Raw genomic sequence first — 16,384 nt, 5'->3', positions numbered from 1 at the left:
CATGAAAAGAAAAAAGTAAAAAAAAAAAAAAAATTATTATCATGTAATCTTTCGCGGGCCGGACAATGCCCAGGTCTGCTCTAACCCATGCGTCTACGAGCTGTTGAACTGTTTAGGTCTTCATCAAGTATCAAACGTTTTCATCACAAGCAACATGCCACATTAACTTACCATATTAATTTATTTAGTTACTCCTTTTATACACTATGAACAACTTCAACAGCAGCTGAAAAGGTTTTCTGAAATGTGCAAATTAGGAACGAGTAGGTTTTAACTGCAAGATGACGTCCTAGTCGTCAAAATAAATACTAGATGTTAAAGGAGCACTTTTATCATCTCACACTTATCCCAAGGCTCTAAACTGTTTTGCATACATTCATTTAGTTTGACAGTTATTGAGAGTTTGAATATCTCTTCCCGTGATGTCATCAGATGACCCTGAATGCCTGAATCCTTGTATTTTAAACTTTTAATTACAGCTCAATGAAATTATATAGATGGAAGAAATAGAGATAAGGATTGCAATAGGGATTGCTATTTTTTCATCTACATAATTTCATTGAGCTGTAATTCACAAGGATTCAGTGTCCTCTGATGACATTACTGGTGGCCATATTCAAACGCATTAACTCTCAAACTAAATTAATGTGTGCAAAACAGTTTAGACTAAGCCTTATTGGATGAGTGGGATTATGTAAAAAATAAATCAGCGTTATTTTTCAGTGAGGTGCCCCTTTAATAAAAATGTAACCCATGTCCAGAGTTGTCTGGACAAAGCTCTTTGGCTGATCAATGTAGTACCTTTGGGATTCATATTTTTGATATCCATGTTTCACACGACCAACACAATATGTTATGCTATTTAACAGATGCTTTATCCATGCCTTGCTTATAGTATGCTTATTGTGGGTGGGAATCAAACCACTAACCCTTGCAGCGCTATGTCCATTGGCTACAGAAGGAAAATTATACTATATATTACTATCTATAATATAAAACAGCCTAATATATTATTAAGGCTGTCAATCGATTAAAATATTTAATCTGATTAATCGCATGATGTCCATAGTTAACTCGCGATTAATCGCAAATTAATCGCATATTTTGTATCTGTTCTAAATCTACCTTAAACAGATCTTTTTCAAGTTTTAATACTCTTATCAACATGAGAGTCAACAAATGCTTGCTTTATGCAGCCATTTAACACAAAAGGATGCCCCTCATGCATTGCAAATTTGCATCAAATTCACAAACAGAGTGATGCACAAAATAATAATTTAAAACAATGAATAAAGTGTGCATGAAATAATAGGGGAAAGAAAACGTTAGGGATTTGTTACATTCACCCACACAAGGGCTGGGGACTCACCCCCCCCCCCCCCCCCTCTATCTCTCTCGCACACATACACTCTCCCAGCTCTCTTTCTCTCTTGCCCCTTCCTCATCTCTCTCACCCCCCCTCTCTCTCTCACACACACACACACACACACACACACACACACACACACACACACACACACACACACACACACACACACACACACACACACACACACACACACACACACACACACACACACACACGCACACACACACACACACACACACACACACACACACAAAACATGTTAACTTTGACAGCCGTATATATTATATAATATATTACTATATGTTTGGGGGGAAGGGGAGGAGGGTTGTTCAGCCTTTACAAATCACCTACTCTAGGTCGTAGGCCTACATGGGTTACATAGGGATATGGTATGTAAGAAAAGAGTTACCAATTCCAGTTTTTGCCATTTGTCCAATACTCTTATATAATGTGGCTGTATTTCTTGTGTGTACAGTAACAGTGGCATCACCAAACCCTTTTTATGGGGGCTAAAGCAACATTTAACAACACATCACGCATATTGCTGCAGCGTCCAAAGTCTTAATGGGATATTTTGGAGAAATCTTTGACCATGTTTATCAACTCTCTTGTGGTCAAAAGTGGGAAAGGTTTGTACCAATTCTGCGTAACAAATGATATCAACCCAAAAACTGCTTCAACAACTTATGAGACATAATTGAGCATCATTAGGCATATATATAATGTCCCAAGCCTCTCAGGATTTTAATAATTTAAATAGGCAACATTCAAAATATGTTTATTGCATAGACATAAAATATTGACATACAGTGTTGAACCGTATCCGAGTTAAAGTGAGCTTTTGTTTTGAATAATTTTAACCTAAACATTTTTTTTTGCTCACAGTCCTTTCCCACTTTCTGAAGATAGTTGTTCATGTTCACAAATTACAATAATAATAATAATAATAATAATAATAATAATAATAATAATAATAATAATAATAATAATAATAATAATAATAATAATAATAATAATAATAATAATAATAATAATAATAATAATAATAATAATAATAATAATAATAATAATAATAAATAAATAAAAATAAGAATTACTTGCAAATTCATTGAGATGAGCCTTTAGTTTAGAGGCTGTTTAAAACATAAAATAAAAACAGGGTGGCATGACCCCTGGGTGTTAGAGGGGCTGAGTCCCCCTACAGTTCAAACTCTAGCAACGCCCCTGTACATGCTATGTTCACTTCTGTTACCACCTTTCAGAGTAGACCCATGTGAGAGACCCCCCTGCGTGGGAAAGGGTTTTACTAACAACAGCTGTCACACTTTCCACACTGTTACATTATCCCCTCGACAAGATGTCTGCTTTTCCCTAGTTCTTCCACCAGGGGGTATAGCTCAGTGGTAGAGCATTTGACTGCAGATCAAGAGGTCCCTGGTTCAAATCCGGGTGCCCCCTCATTATGTTTCTCAGCCATATAATGGCTGTCCTGAGGCGGAAAACTTGCTAAGCTTTAAATAATCATATTCACATCATCATAAATTGTCTCAACATAAGTAACCTTTATTTGCAATGGCCTTATTGTTGTCTGTAGGTCTGTAGTGTAGTAGTGAAAGGGTTAACCTTCTGTAGTGTGGTAGTGAAAGGGTAACCCTTTGTCGTGTGTGGCAGTGAAAGGGTTAACCCTTTGTCGTGTAGCAGTGAAAGGGTTAACCTTCTGTATTGTTGCAGTGAAAGGGTTAACCCTTTGGTAGTGTGGTAGTGAAAGGGTTAATCCCAGAGGGTACAGTTCCTGCGTGGTCAGCGGCAGCCTCTCGTTCCCTTCCAGTACAGCATGCTCCCCACCAGAGAGCAGCAAAGCTCTCCTTTCTCCCAATATCTCACATGATTGTGATGTTTATCTTTGAAAACTGAAGTGATCATGGAAAACGAGTCACCACAAATCTTTAGACATTTTTATTCTTAAATGTCAAGACAAACAGACATTTATTGACATAATCAAAGAAGATATAACTCTAATTACAAGACGGGTAAGATAATGCTATACATAACAATTAGATCTGAACAGTGCTTTCGTCAAAATTAAACAATTATGACTTGATTGCTTGATATAAACATGTACAAAAATAGAGCCTATTTGCGAGTACATACATATAATACAGTCATATACAAAGTATTTACATAATAAATAGGTTGTTGTTAGGCATTAAGGTTTCGGCCCCTGGCAGGTCCAGCTTGTGGGATCCGGCTGGTATATGAAATCCCTCCTGAAAGACGAGCAAAGTAAGTTTAGGACTATTCAATTAGGTCATTTATAAGTTACAAAATAGCCTACAAACAAACAATAAAACATCCATTAATCCTATAAACTTGTCTTGAGTTTCACAAGCTGCAATTATCTTTATTTAGCCTTTATTTAAGTTTGTCCCATTGAGATCCGGATCTCTTTTACAAGAGAGACCTGGTCAACAATAGCAGCAACACAGAGTTTCCGAATAAACACACAGACATTACAGATAAAAATAACATTACAAAATGATCAGATACACATCTGCACACATGCAGGAAACCTGGCTACAATAGGCTTCACCATAGCCTTTAATAATAATCAGGGTTACCAAGCTTACCAAGCTTGGAAGAACAGACTGTTCGAAGCAGTTGGTGCGGAAAACCTAAAAGCTTTCTTTTGCATTTCTGTTGGGACTTTGGGAACAACAAAGTACAGAACGTCCTTCAAACTGAGATTTTAATTTAATTTCCTTCAAATTTAAAAGGGACGATAAGTAAATTGGAACCATACCGAGAATAGCCCTGTAGATCAGAGCATACCAGTGACTGAGCCGACGTGCACATATAGGGAAGGCAATTAATGTACGTAGTGCTAACGTCAGCATGGATACTGCCTGATGTTCTCCAACACCTTCTGACATTTTGACATTTGAGGGAGGAGGGGCAGCTTGTTAGCTGAGCATACGGCTGTCTCTCTATGGAGGTCATACACTCATTTGCCTTCATATCTTGCAAGTCATTTCAGCTCATGGCTTCCATCACAGTGTGAATATGTTAAAGGGGCACTTCACCAAAAAACAACAACAATGCTGATTTATTTTACACATAATCTCATACGCATTCCAAAATCTCTCAACAGTTTTTCCACACATTCATTTACTTTGTCAGTTGTTGAGAGTAGATGAGTTTGAATCATTGTGTTGTGTTAATTACAGCTCAATGAATTGATATGGTAGCAGTCCCTATCAGACATGGATCTGTAATTAACAGAACATATTCAAAGTAATTTCCTCTCAATAACTAAATTAATGTGTACAAAATGTTGAGTTTTCGCACGTGTGTGAGATTATGTGCAAAATAAATCAGCATTGTTTTTTGTTAAAGTGCCCCTTTAATTAACAGGGAGTTCTCCCACTTCTTCTCTGACAGAAACATTTATGACAGGAGGGCAGTCAGTTGCTTGAATCCTGTAGTACTCACTTTCTCCAGTGCGGCACTGTGGCACTGTTTCCACGACACAGCAGCCCCTCGTCACACGGGCAGATCTGGTTGATGCTGAAGGCCAGGCCACCGTCAGGAACATAACAACTTGCACCACGAGTCAAGCGTCGCTTGCACACCTGCTCGCCATGGTGGCGGGCACAACACATGGATGTCCCACAGTCCCTGTCCACTTTACACCTGGCACCTGGGTAGAGGAAACATCTGTTACATTTAATTCCACAGCTAGTTAATTATAATGTTTCTGGTTACTCTAGTCTAATCTAATAAATCCTTTTCCCTCCTAATAACATATATTAGGTATATCTCACATAAAGCCATTGTTGGTGATCTCCCACCCTACATGACGTCATTATGATCTCCCACCCTATATGACTTCATTATGATCTCCCACCCTACATGACTTCATTATGATCTCCCACCCTACATGACTTCATTATGATCTCCCACCCTACATGACGTCATTATGATCTCCCACCCTACATGACTTCATTATGATCTCCCACCCTACATGACTTTATTATGATCTCCCACCCTACATGACTTCATTATGATCTCCCACCCTACATGACTTCATTATGATCTCCCACCCTACATGACTTCATTATGATCTCCCACCCTACATGACTTTATTATGATCTCCCACCCTACATGACTTCATTATGATCTCCCACCCTACATGACTTCATTATGATCTCCCACCCTACATGACGTCATTATGATCTCCCACCCTACATGACTTCATTATGATCTCCCACCCTACGTGACTTCATTATGATCTCCCACCCTACATGACGTCATTATGATCTCCCACCCTACATGACGTCATTATGATCTCCCACCCTACATGACTTCATTATGATCTCCCACCCTACATGACGCCATTATGATCTCCCACCCTACATGACGTCATTATGATCTCCCACCCTACATGACTTCATTATGATCTCCCACCCTACATGACGTCATTGTTGGATGGAAACCTTATCACATTCGCAAAACAGCTTTTGGCTTCTGTGCCCCAGACATGGAACATTTTCTAATGCACTTTAAAGATCAATTCATTATTATCTATTGGTCAGTTTGAATCTTTAATAGCAAACCATTTCACCACAGTCTTCAGTTATTATTATTTTTTTTAAATTATTTTAAATGTTTAATTTATTGACTTTCTGTTTCTACACATTTTTTTTAAATGTATTTCCTCTGGCAGTCTTGTTTAGGACCAAGTTAAAATTCTGCGTGTGAAACCCGGTCAGAGACTTTGTAAGATAAGATATAAGATATTACTTTATTGATCACCTTGAGTAAATGTGGGTGTCATAGCAGCATGGGGGAGGGGGGAGTGGGGAGGGGGGGGGGTACAGGTATGGTACATTGTGATAGTAGAAGACATAATAGACGTACCCTCCTGTCCAGTGGGGACGCTGCGGTGGCACTTCCCAAACATGCAGCTGAGTCCGCGGACACACTGGGCATCCCTGCGGCAGTACTGGCCCTCCCCCCGGAGAGGCACGCACAGCCCAAAGTGACGGTCGCAGGAGAAGCCCCGACCACAGGTCCTGTCATGGTCACATACCCCCTGAAGAAGAGAGTATATATTAGTTTTATTATATTTATGGAAAGAAAGTTTAGCATTTTATATATATATATATATATATATATATATATATATATATATATATATATATATATATATATATATATATATATATATATATATATATATATATATATATATATATATATATATATATATATGTAGCAGACAGTAGCAGACACACACACAATATATATATATATATATATATATATATATATATATATATATATATATATATATATATATATATATATATATATATATATATATATATATATATATATATATATATATATATATATATATATATATATATATATGATGGGTTTCCCAAAAGCATATTATCAATATTCTCTTAAATGGGTAGCTCCACCATCAACAGAACTGTTGATTGACTGAGCTCTCTTAATACAAATACCAACACTACAACAGGACATAATATCAGTTTATGTATTGTAAGTTCCAAAAAGCTTCCAAAACGAATCTATGTGAGTATACCCCACAATTATAAGGTCAAATAAATCCATGTTTGGTCAAAACAGAGATGATTAAAAGTGACAACATGCCTTTGGGAAACCTAGGTCCTGAACCTTTCCTGAACCTATCCCATCTACAATGTAAGATTAATCACAACATGAATGTGCTAACAAACCATGAACTATACATTATTTAAATAACAATACATACTCATAACCATTCAGCAAATATTCCCCCTTTCTTGAAATTAAATTGCTTTCTGATTTCTTTAACATTCCAGAGCTTCTTTTTTGGTGTAAAATAATTAAAAGGCTGATTTTCTTTGTTGAATTCCAAGAGAAAATATTAGATTTAAGCCTTGTGGAATACCTACAGGCACTTTTGTGATTAGTAAAATAAGCGCTGTCTAATTAATGAAGTACCTCTACTAGATTTGTTCAGCAAGTGTGATGTGCGACTCGCGTGAACTTGAGCAGGTCTCACCTTAGATCCCTTGGCTACTGGAAGCACCTCCCTGAGCGCCAGCGGCCCGTCCTTGGGAGGGCTGTGTGGCATGTTGAGCATCCAGGCCCAGATACGAGCCTCTGCCCGGGAGACGCTCAGAGAGAGGCAGAGCAGCCACAGCATCCTCCACATCTCCACACAGGACAAGACGCCGCACAGATAGCAGAAGAGGTGGAGGAGGAGAGTGAGACACCGCACAGATAGCAGAAGAGGTGGAAGAGGAGAGCGAGACACCGCACAGATAGCAGAAGAGGTGGAGGAGGAGAGCGACACACCTCACAGATAGCAGAAGAGGTGGAGGAGGAGAGCGACACACCGCACAGATAGCAGAAGAGGTGGAGCGGGAGAGCGAGAGAATGCTCCAAAAACAGAAAAGAAAACGTCTATGACTGAGCATGAAAACTCCAGCATGTAGCACCGACGATCCTGTCGAGATGGAAAACGTCAAGGTTCTCCAAAGATTAATGTTCCAGCTAGTGTCGTGAGAAGCTCCCTATGGTAGCAGTGGCTGCCTGGCTTCTGTTCCACCCATGACTTTTATAACCCACTATGACTTTCACCCCCCTCCTCCTACTCACCAGAGTGTATGTCCACACACCAGGGTATGGGAGGAGACAATTTGTAGTTAATGGATTAACTAAATTGCCCAGGTCGCCCCCCACCGCTAGAAAATAGTGGCAAAATGACCAGCCTTGGAGAAGGTGAAAGGAGAGAGAGGGGAGATGGAGAGAGGGGGGGCTGGGGGCTGAGAGGGGGGTTAATGGACGTGATGGGTTGACAACAGATTCACACAATGGAGCCGAGACAGGCACCTCCGTGGCTTATCTCCCTAGGACAAACAAGGTGGAGACAAAAGCAGACAAATAATGTTGTGTTCCCCCCCCCCCCCACCCCCCCACACTCTGGCTGGTAGGCAGGCAGGCAGGATAACACAACTGCTTGCACAAATGTTTCCATCAAAATTCTCCATCGACTAGCATGGCCTTTTTCAACAAAAGCGACAGTTGAGAGTGCAACGTTGTCCACTGCATTGGCAAGTGGGAAGGAAAGGGAACAGATTCTTGCTTCTCTCCTGCATCGTGCAGCTGCTAACTGATCAGAACTCGTGATCCACACGGATAGGCTGCCCCGGGGAGGTGCTCTGCTTGGCGGTTGTTGGGTAGTGGTTTTCTATGCTCGTGTGTGAATGCCCATGGCGCCTGAACGCTGGACAAACACTACCACAACCATTACCCCATTACCAACCCCACTCCACCATCAGACCCCATGCTGGGAGCAATTTGCAGAAGGGCACTATGCAGATGACCCCGTGATCTCATTAAATGTAATTATCATCAGCGATTAACTCTCTGGGGGAGCAGGGGGAGTGGAGAGGGAATGGGTCCATTTAGGGCAAACAAACGACTTCATTTGTAGACAATTTGTACTGTTGAAACTGCTGTTTTGTTCTTACTACCGACTCTATTGGTGCACTGTTCTAATGGTTGAAGAGAAGAATAATACAACTTTGCTCCTGAATGTTTCTTTACAAATTACTCTCACAATAAAGAAGAATGTGATATAAAGTTGGTAAACAGATGGCAACAGAATGGGTGTTCGTTATGCAAGTTGAATGTGGGTTGAAGTTTTGACCCCGGCAGTCTCACTTGAAATTAAAAGAACAAAACACTTTTATTTGGCGTAATTCTTCATAAATCTTATCAATTATGTCATATTTATCGGGAACTGGAAATTGAATTCCCCACATGGGCCTTTTGGGAGTTTTATGAGTTCCTCTCCTGTTTACAGCCTTCCTTCCTGTCCGCCAGGCCGACTCTCGTTTTATGTATAGAAAGGCCAATCTGCTTGACAGGGAAAGCCTTAGACTACTACCCAACAGCCTGGTGCAGTGTCATTTTGATTATGCTAGTGTAGCCTGGTTTGAGGGACTGTCAGTTTCATTAAAGAAGAAACTACAGGTGTTACAGAATAAGCTGTTCAGGGTTGTGATGGGCCTAGGCCCTCATGATCATGTTGGGAGGAGTCATTTTCAGGAGCTCACATGGCTATCAGTTGAAGCCAGAGTAGCCCAGCTTAGGCTCAACATGGTACACAAAATAATTAATAACAGGGCCCCCAAATATTTTAGCAACTATTTTCCCAGTGTTAGGGAATCACACAACCACAGAAGGAGATCTAGCTTAGCAAACCTGCATCCTCCAAAGTGTAAAAACTTGTTGTAACATGTAATGTATTTTAATAATTGTCAAATAAACTAAACTAAACAAAAACAGTAGGACCAAGTAGGTGTAATTTATGACGTGCTTCCCAGTTGCACTTCCTTGAGTGAATCGATATCTATCTGACATCTGGTATATTTTGAGCTCTTTCTTTTTTCTTTTTCCAGCTCGCTTCCAAACTCATTTATAGGCACCATTCGTGGTCATATTCCCTTCAAACAGATGCAGATGTTTCCGCACCATCAACTTTGTTGGACACGCGGTCACTGTTTCAGCATTTGATGATATTCTTCCCTTTCCCCTGTTTTTATCTTTACTTCAAAGTAAAGATAAAACTTCTGTAGACCAGGGCTGGTAAAAGCAGGGCCCATGGGCCACACATTATCTCTGGCCCTCCAAAGGGTTCTATAGAGAGTGCTAAGATCTTCTATTTGGTGTATTTTGATGCATTTTAATTATATTTCAGGAGTGCTATGAGACAACGTGTTTACTACAAGTCGTACCTCCATGATGTAAAACATAAGAAGCTAATGCCTATATTTTCTCCATTTTTAATGAATCCGTAGATGTTTTAGCCCCGCGGCCCAGCAGCCGTGATATGTTGGAGCAGCCCTGCTCTGGCCGGTATAGTTTTGATTGATTGATTGAAACCTTTATTTATACTCAGGTGAGCTCTGAGGTGAGGCCACCTCATTTACAGAACTACTGAGTGTACAACAAGATAAAACAACAAAACAATGTGCAGTGCAATCAGTTAAAAACAGTCACAACATGAATCATATAGAAATGAAATCAGACATTTAAATTCCGTAAGGGAAGGAAGAACTTCCAACTTTAACTTTGATTGAAAGTCATTCCAGGAATTTTGGGCTGCATAAGAGAATGCTGTCCTGCCGAGTCCTGTACTAGTCTGTGGTATTTTAAATGTGATCCAGTTACTAGATAGTTGAACTGACGTAGGCCTATGGTCTTGGAGGTGGCAGTACGGACACACAGCATGCCTGCTCTGGCCGGTATAGTTGAACTGACGTATGGTCTTGGAGGTGGCAGTACGGACACACAGCATGCCTGCTCTGGCTATTTAGCAGCAAATGGATAACATCTGCAGTTCCCTCCCTCCCACTGACACAGCTTGGCTCTGACTCGTCTCAGTGGAGTAAATCCCCCAGGCTATCATTATACCCCCTAATGGTGATCACACTGGAGATATCCTAATGCAGGAGAGAACAGTGGGAGAAGGGAGGGTTAGTGGGGGGGAATGGTATGCTGGATTCCATGTGTCCAAAGAATAAGTGGATTCTGTGAGGCCTCTTACATGAGCAAAGTACCCAGATTAGTAGACCTGGAGTAGGTCTATTTGGACCTGGAGTACGCCTATGTGGACCTGGAGGAGCCTTTCGTAAAAAGATACCATCATTAGCGATGTTATCTTTGTCACACTTGAGTTATCTGTAACTAACTGATTAGCTTTAACAGCATTAGCTCATTTCATTAGGGGTGTTTTTCAGGTTGTAATGCCCGGGTAATTGTGATCTGAAATGTACATAATTATTATTATTCAGTGTAGCACACACTGACACACACAGCCTCCTGGTAGCACTGGGTCTCTAATCGGTCAATCGGCTTCAAGTACTCAAAGCCTTATCAAAAACAGATTGAGAGTAATGACATAATTGATGGTCAATTACTTGGTAAAATGGCAGTAACTGGATCAGTTAGCACCAGGGGTGTAAAAAGTACCCAGAAATTATATTTAAGTGAAAGTATGGGTACCGTCTCAAAATCGTACTCAAGTAAAACTTAAAAAGTTTATATTTTTAAATGTTAAGTACTAAAAAGTAAAAACGTATTTGTATTGCAAGTAGGGGTGTAACGATGCATCGATTAATCGAAATTAGGGATGTCCGATATTATCGGCCTACCGATATTATCGGCCGATATCGCCATTAAAATGTGATATCGGAAAATATTGGTATCGGTTTTCAAAAACATTTCTATAACCTTTATTTAACCAGGCAAGCAAGTAAGAACAAATTCTGATTTAATTTATTGTCAAAAGTATGCATAATGTTGTGTTAATTCCACAACAAGAGATATGTAATGTTAATTACCTGAAATTATTCCATTTTGGGGGGGGGGGGGGGGGGGGGTAAACCCTGCATATATCGGTATCGGTTGATATCGGTTGATATCGGTATCGGAAATTAAGAGTTGGACAATATCGGTATATCGGTATCGGTAAAAAATCCAATATCGAGCATCCCTAATCGAAATGCATCGATTCTAATGTGTTCGATTCGATGCATCAATTAGAATATGTTAGAATCGATTATAATCGAAATTAATCTAAATAAAAAAATTAAATAAATGTGTGTGTGTATTGTTTTTATTGACCTATAGTCCATTCATGCTGAGTGAAGCAGTTCCCCCAGCCACATTTGTGTATACATTTTATTGGGGAATTAACTGATAGAAAATGAATCGAAAAATGAATCGAATTGAATCGAATCGTGGTCAAATGAAGAGATTTCATGATGCATTAAATCGTTGCCTGAAGAATCGTAATCAAATCGAATCGTTGTGAGGTTGAATCGTTACACCCCTAATTGCAAGGGATAGACCAGGGGTCTCAAACTCATTCCATCGTGGGCCAAGTTTTCATTTTAACTACACATTGCACCAGGTGCGTTAGTTGAAAAGGTGAGCCAATTAGTGAAATCATCAGCTGGTGTTTAGGCAAGGCTGGAATGAAACCAAGCACACACTCTGCCCACAATGGAATGTGTTAGACAATGCTGAAATTAAAGAACAGAGGACACTTTTTTTTGCATTAAAATGATTTAATGCACTTCTCCATCGAATTTGAAAAAATTTGTCAAGGTAAACTAACATGGACGGCATTCACATCACAGCATCCAGTTGTAAAGTTGGCCAAACTACAGCCTCTTTAAAAAAAATATTATACGTGGGTTTGACTTTGCACATCCTAGGTTCTTGTCAAATAGACATTAGTAAAGAAAAATAAAGCAGCTAACGTTAACTAGCTAGCAAACTTACCTCGACATGTTTCTTCAAATTCGATTGAGAATCGTTGAAGGCAGACATTTCATGGGATCGGGGGAGGCAAAGGAGACTGTGGTACCGACTGAGTCATGGGGGCTGGCCCGCAGCAGAGTGCACAGCACCAAAATGCCTTTGCACCAACAAACCATCACATTTGATCAATCATTTTGCAGATATTTAACCCGATTCCTATCGTTCTGTTGAGAGGAGGACATGCGATAATTCGACATTCTTCAAATACATCTTCTGATGCACCTGAACACATCATCAATGATGTAACCCGGGGACATTGGGTGTTTCGGGTCTTCCAACATCAGCTACCCTCGCCCAGGCGACCCAACCATCAGACCATGTGTTCAGGTGGCATTCGCTTGTCCCCAGCATAGACCTCCTCTCCGGATCTAGAGCCTCCTCCAGGCTTTCTCAGCTGACTCTGTGTTCTTGATGGCTTTGCTCCTTGCTACTCCTGTGATGACCAGCGCACTTAAGACTTTGTGGAGTGAGTGCAGCCTGCCTAAACGGGCATCTAGCCTTCCAGCCCTGCGTGCAACAGTTGATCACCAGCTGTTCATAAGTGGTCCTCTTTCTTTCGTGAGCCTCCTACATACAGTCCTCCCACAACACTGTCAACTCCATGATGATGATGATGATGATGATGATGATGATGATGATGATGATGTGTTCTCTGCGGTCTGGCCTCAGAGTGGTTCTGATAATGTGACTGGGGAATCTCAGCTGTCTCTCCAGTCGTGGGCGGTCGCCAGGATCCCTGTAGCTGCTCTCCTGTAGCTGCTCTCCTGCCTGTAGCTGCTCTCCTGTAGCTGCTCTCCTGCCTGTAGCTGCTCTCCTGTAGCTGCTCTCCTGTAGCTGCTCTCCTGTAGCTGCTCTCCTGTAGCTGCTCTCCTGCCTGTAGCTGCTCTCCTGTAGCTGCTCTCCTGTAGCTGCTCTCCTGTAGCTGCTCTCCTGTAGCTGCTCTCCTGTAGCTGCTCTCCTGTCTGTAGCTGCTCTCCTGCCTGTAGCTGCTCTCCTGTAGCTGCTCTCCTGTAGCTGCTCTCCTGTAGCTGCTCTCCTGCCTGTAGCTGCTCTCCTGCCTGTAGCTGCTCTCCTGTAGCTGCTCTCCTGTAGCTGCTCACCTGTAGCTGCTCTCCTGTAGCTGCTCTCCTGTCTGTAGCTGCTCTCCTGTAGCTGCTCTCCTGTAGCTGCTCTCCTGTAGTTGCTCTCCTGTCTGTAGCTGCTCTCCTGTAGCTGCTCTCCTGTAGCTGCTCTCCTGTCTGTAGCTGCTCTCCTGTCTGTAGCTGCTCTCCTGTCTGTAGCTGCTCTCCTGTCTGTAGCTGCTCTCCTGTAGCTCCTCTCCTGTAGCTGCTCTCCTGTAGCTGCTCTCCTGTAGCTGCTCTCCTGTAGCTGCTCTCCTGTAGCTGCTCTCCTGTAGCTGCTCTCCTGTAGCTGCTCTCCTGTCTGTAGCTGCTCTCCTGTAGCTGCTCTCCTGTCTGTAGCTGCTCTCCTGTAGCTGCTCTCCTGTCTGTAGCTGCTCTCCTGTAGCTGCTCTCCTGTAGCTGCTCTCCTGTAGCTGCTCTCCTGTCTGTAGCTGCTCTCCTGTAGCTGCTCTCCTGTCTGTAGCTGCTCTCCTGTAGCTGCTCTCCTGTAGCTGCTCTCCTGTCTGTAGCTGCTCTCCTGTAGCTGCTCTCCTGTAGCTGCTCTCCTGTCTGTAGCTGCTCTCCTGTAGCTGCTCTCCTGTCTGTAGCTGCTCTCCTGTAGCTGCTCTCCTGTAGCTGCTCTCCTGTAGCTGCTCTCCTGTAGCTGCTCTCCTGTAGCTGCTCTCCTGTCTGTAGCTGCTCTCCTGTAGCTGCTCTCCTGTAGCTGCTCTCCTGCCTGTAGCTGCTCTCCTGCCTGTAGCTGCTCTCCTGTAGCTGCTCTCCTGTAGCTGCTCTCCTGTAGCTGCTCTCCTGTAGCTGCTCTCCTGTAGCTGCTCTCCTGTCTGTAGCTGCTCTCCTGTAGCTGCTCTCCTGTCTGTAGCTGCTCTCCTGTAGCTGCTCTCCTGTAGCTGCTCTCCTGTAGCTGCTCTCCTGTCTGTAGCTGCTCTCCTGTAGCTGCTCTCCTGTAGCTGCTCTCCTGTAGCTGCTCTCCTGTCTGTAGCTGCTCTCCTGTAGCTGCTCTCCTGTCTGTAGCTGCTCTCCTGTAGCTGCTCTCCTGTAGCTGCTCTCCTGTCTGTAGCTGCTCTCCTGTCTGTAGCTGCTCTCCTGTAGCTGCTCTCCTGTCTGTAGCTGCTCTCCTGTAGCTGCTCTCCTGTAGCTGCTCTCCTGTCTGTAGCTGCTCTCCTGTAGCTGCTCTCCTGTAGCTGCTCTCCTGTAGCTGCTCTCCTGTAGCTGCTCTCCTGTCTGTAGCTGCTCTCCTGTCTGTAGCTGCTCTCCTGTAGCTGCTCTCCTGTAGCTGCTCTCCTGTAGCTGCTCTCCTGTCTGTAGCTGCTCTCCTGTCTGTAGCTGCTCTCCTGTCTGTAGCTGCTCTCCTGTAGCTGCTCTCCTGTAGCTGCTCTCCTGTAGCTGCTCTCCTGTAGCTGCTCTCCTGTCTGTAGCTGCTCTCCTGTCTGTAGCTGCTCTCCTGTAGCTGCTCTCCTGTAGCTGCTCTCCTGTAGCTGCTCTCCTGTCTGTAGCTGCTCTCCTGTCTGTAGCTGCTCTCCTGTCTGTAGCTGCTCTCCTGTCTGTAGCTGCTCTCCTGTAGCTGCTCTCCTGTAGCTGCTCTCCTGCCGTGACAAAAGGAGTTGCGCGGGTGGTGGTGGAGCTGCGCTCGGATGCAGCTGCTGATTCCCTTGCTGACGGCCCTGGCTATAGGTTCACAAGAGGACTGCTCTCCAAGCTCCCAAGACAAAGAACACGTGACGTTGGTACATTTTATGTCAGATTATCACGTGTGTCCCGCACAACAGAACCGTAGGCTTTAGGTCAAAATGACCCCATTAACTAGAAACATTACCTTGTATTTGGCCGAGTTAAGTAATCTCATTTCTAAATTTCCCGGGAATTCAAATGAGTCATTAAGATTAAATTGAGTAAAAATATTTTCATTCCTTCGCTGTATTATGCTTAGCTTGTGGGGACAGGGCTTTGGCAGCAGCAGGGGGGGTATCTGAAGCCAAACACTACTTCATAGCCTGTCAATCTGGGTCAAAGTTTTAAAAGATGATACTGTGTTATCACTATCCCCCCTCCTTATCTCTAATGAGGTGGTAATGGATGCTTTTATTTAGATCGTCTGGAGCTCGTCTTATCAGACCAGGTGGTTCGTTTTGCACACAAACAGTGGACTCCAACAAGGGAATTACAACTACGATTCCCACTCCCCTATCACGTTCTACCACCACACAATCCATACAGACACAGACACACACAAACACATAGACAAACACGAACACATAGACACACACACACACACACACACACACACACACACACACACACACACACACACACACACACACACACACACACACACACACACACACACACACACACACACACACACACACACACACACACACACACACACACACACACACACACACACACACACACACACACACACACACACACACACACACACACACACACACACACACCTAACTTACAGCCAGATGTCACCCTTCTT

General features: G+C 42.6%; 1 protein-coding gene across 1 annotated transcript; it reads right to left on the bottom strand.

Moving 5' to 3' along the window:
* Positions 1-3,463: 3,463 nt before the first annotated feature.
* On the bottom strand, positions 3,464-7,711 carry LOC311235143 (dickkopf-related protein 3-like). Its single transcript, XM_084322494.1, has 4 exons — positions 7,443-7,711; positions 6,287-6,461; positions 4,859-5,066; positions 3,464-3,636 (listed from the first exon to the last, which is right to left on the bottom strand). The coding sequence occupies exons 1-4, from the start codon at positions 7,593-7,595 to the stop codon at positions 3,576-3,578; spliced, it is 597 nt and encodes a 198-aa protein (XP_084178620.1). The 5' UTR covers positions 7,596-7,711; the 3' UTR covers positions 3,464-3,575.
* Positions 7,712-16,384: the final 8,673 nt, after the last annotated feature.

The sequence above is a fragment of the Notolepis coatsorum genome (assembly GCF_963971535.1).
Source record: "Notolepis coatsorum genome assembly, chromosome: 10".
NCBI classification, from domain to species: domain Eukaryota; kingdom Metazoa; phylum Chordata; class Actinopteri; order Aulopiformes; family Paralepididae; genus Notolepis; species Notolepis coatsorum.
The sequence above is the reverse complement of the archived record's forward strand: the minus strand, read 5'-3'. Positions and strand labels throughout refer to the sequence as shown.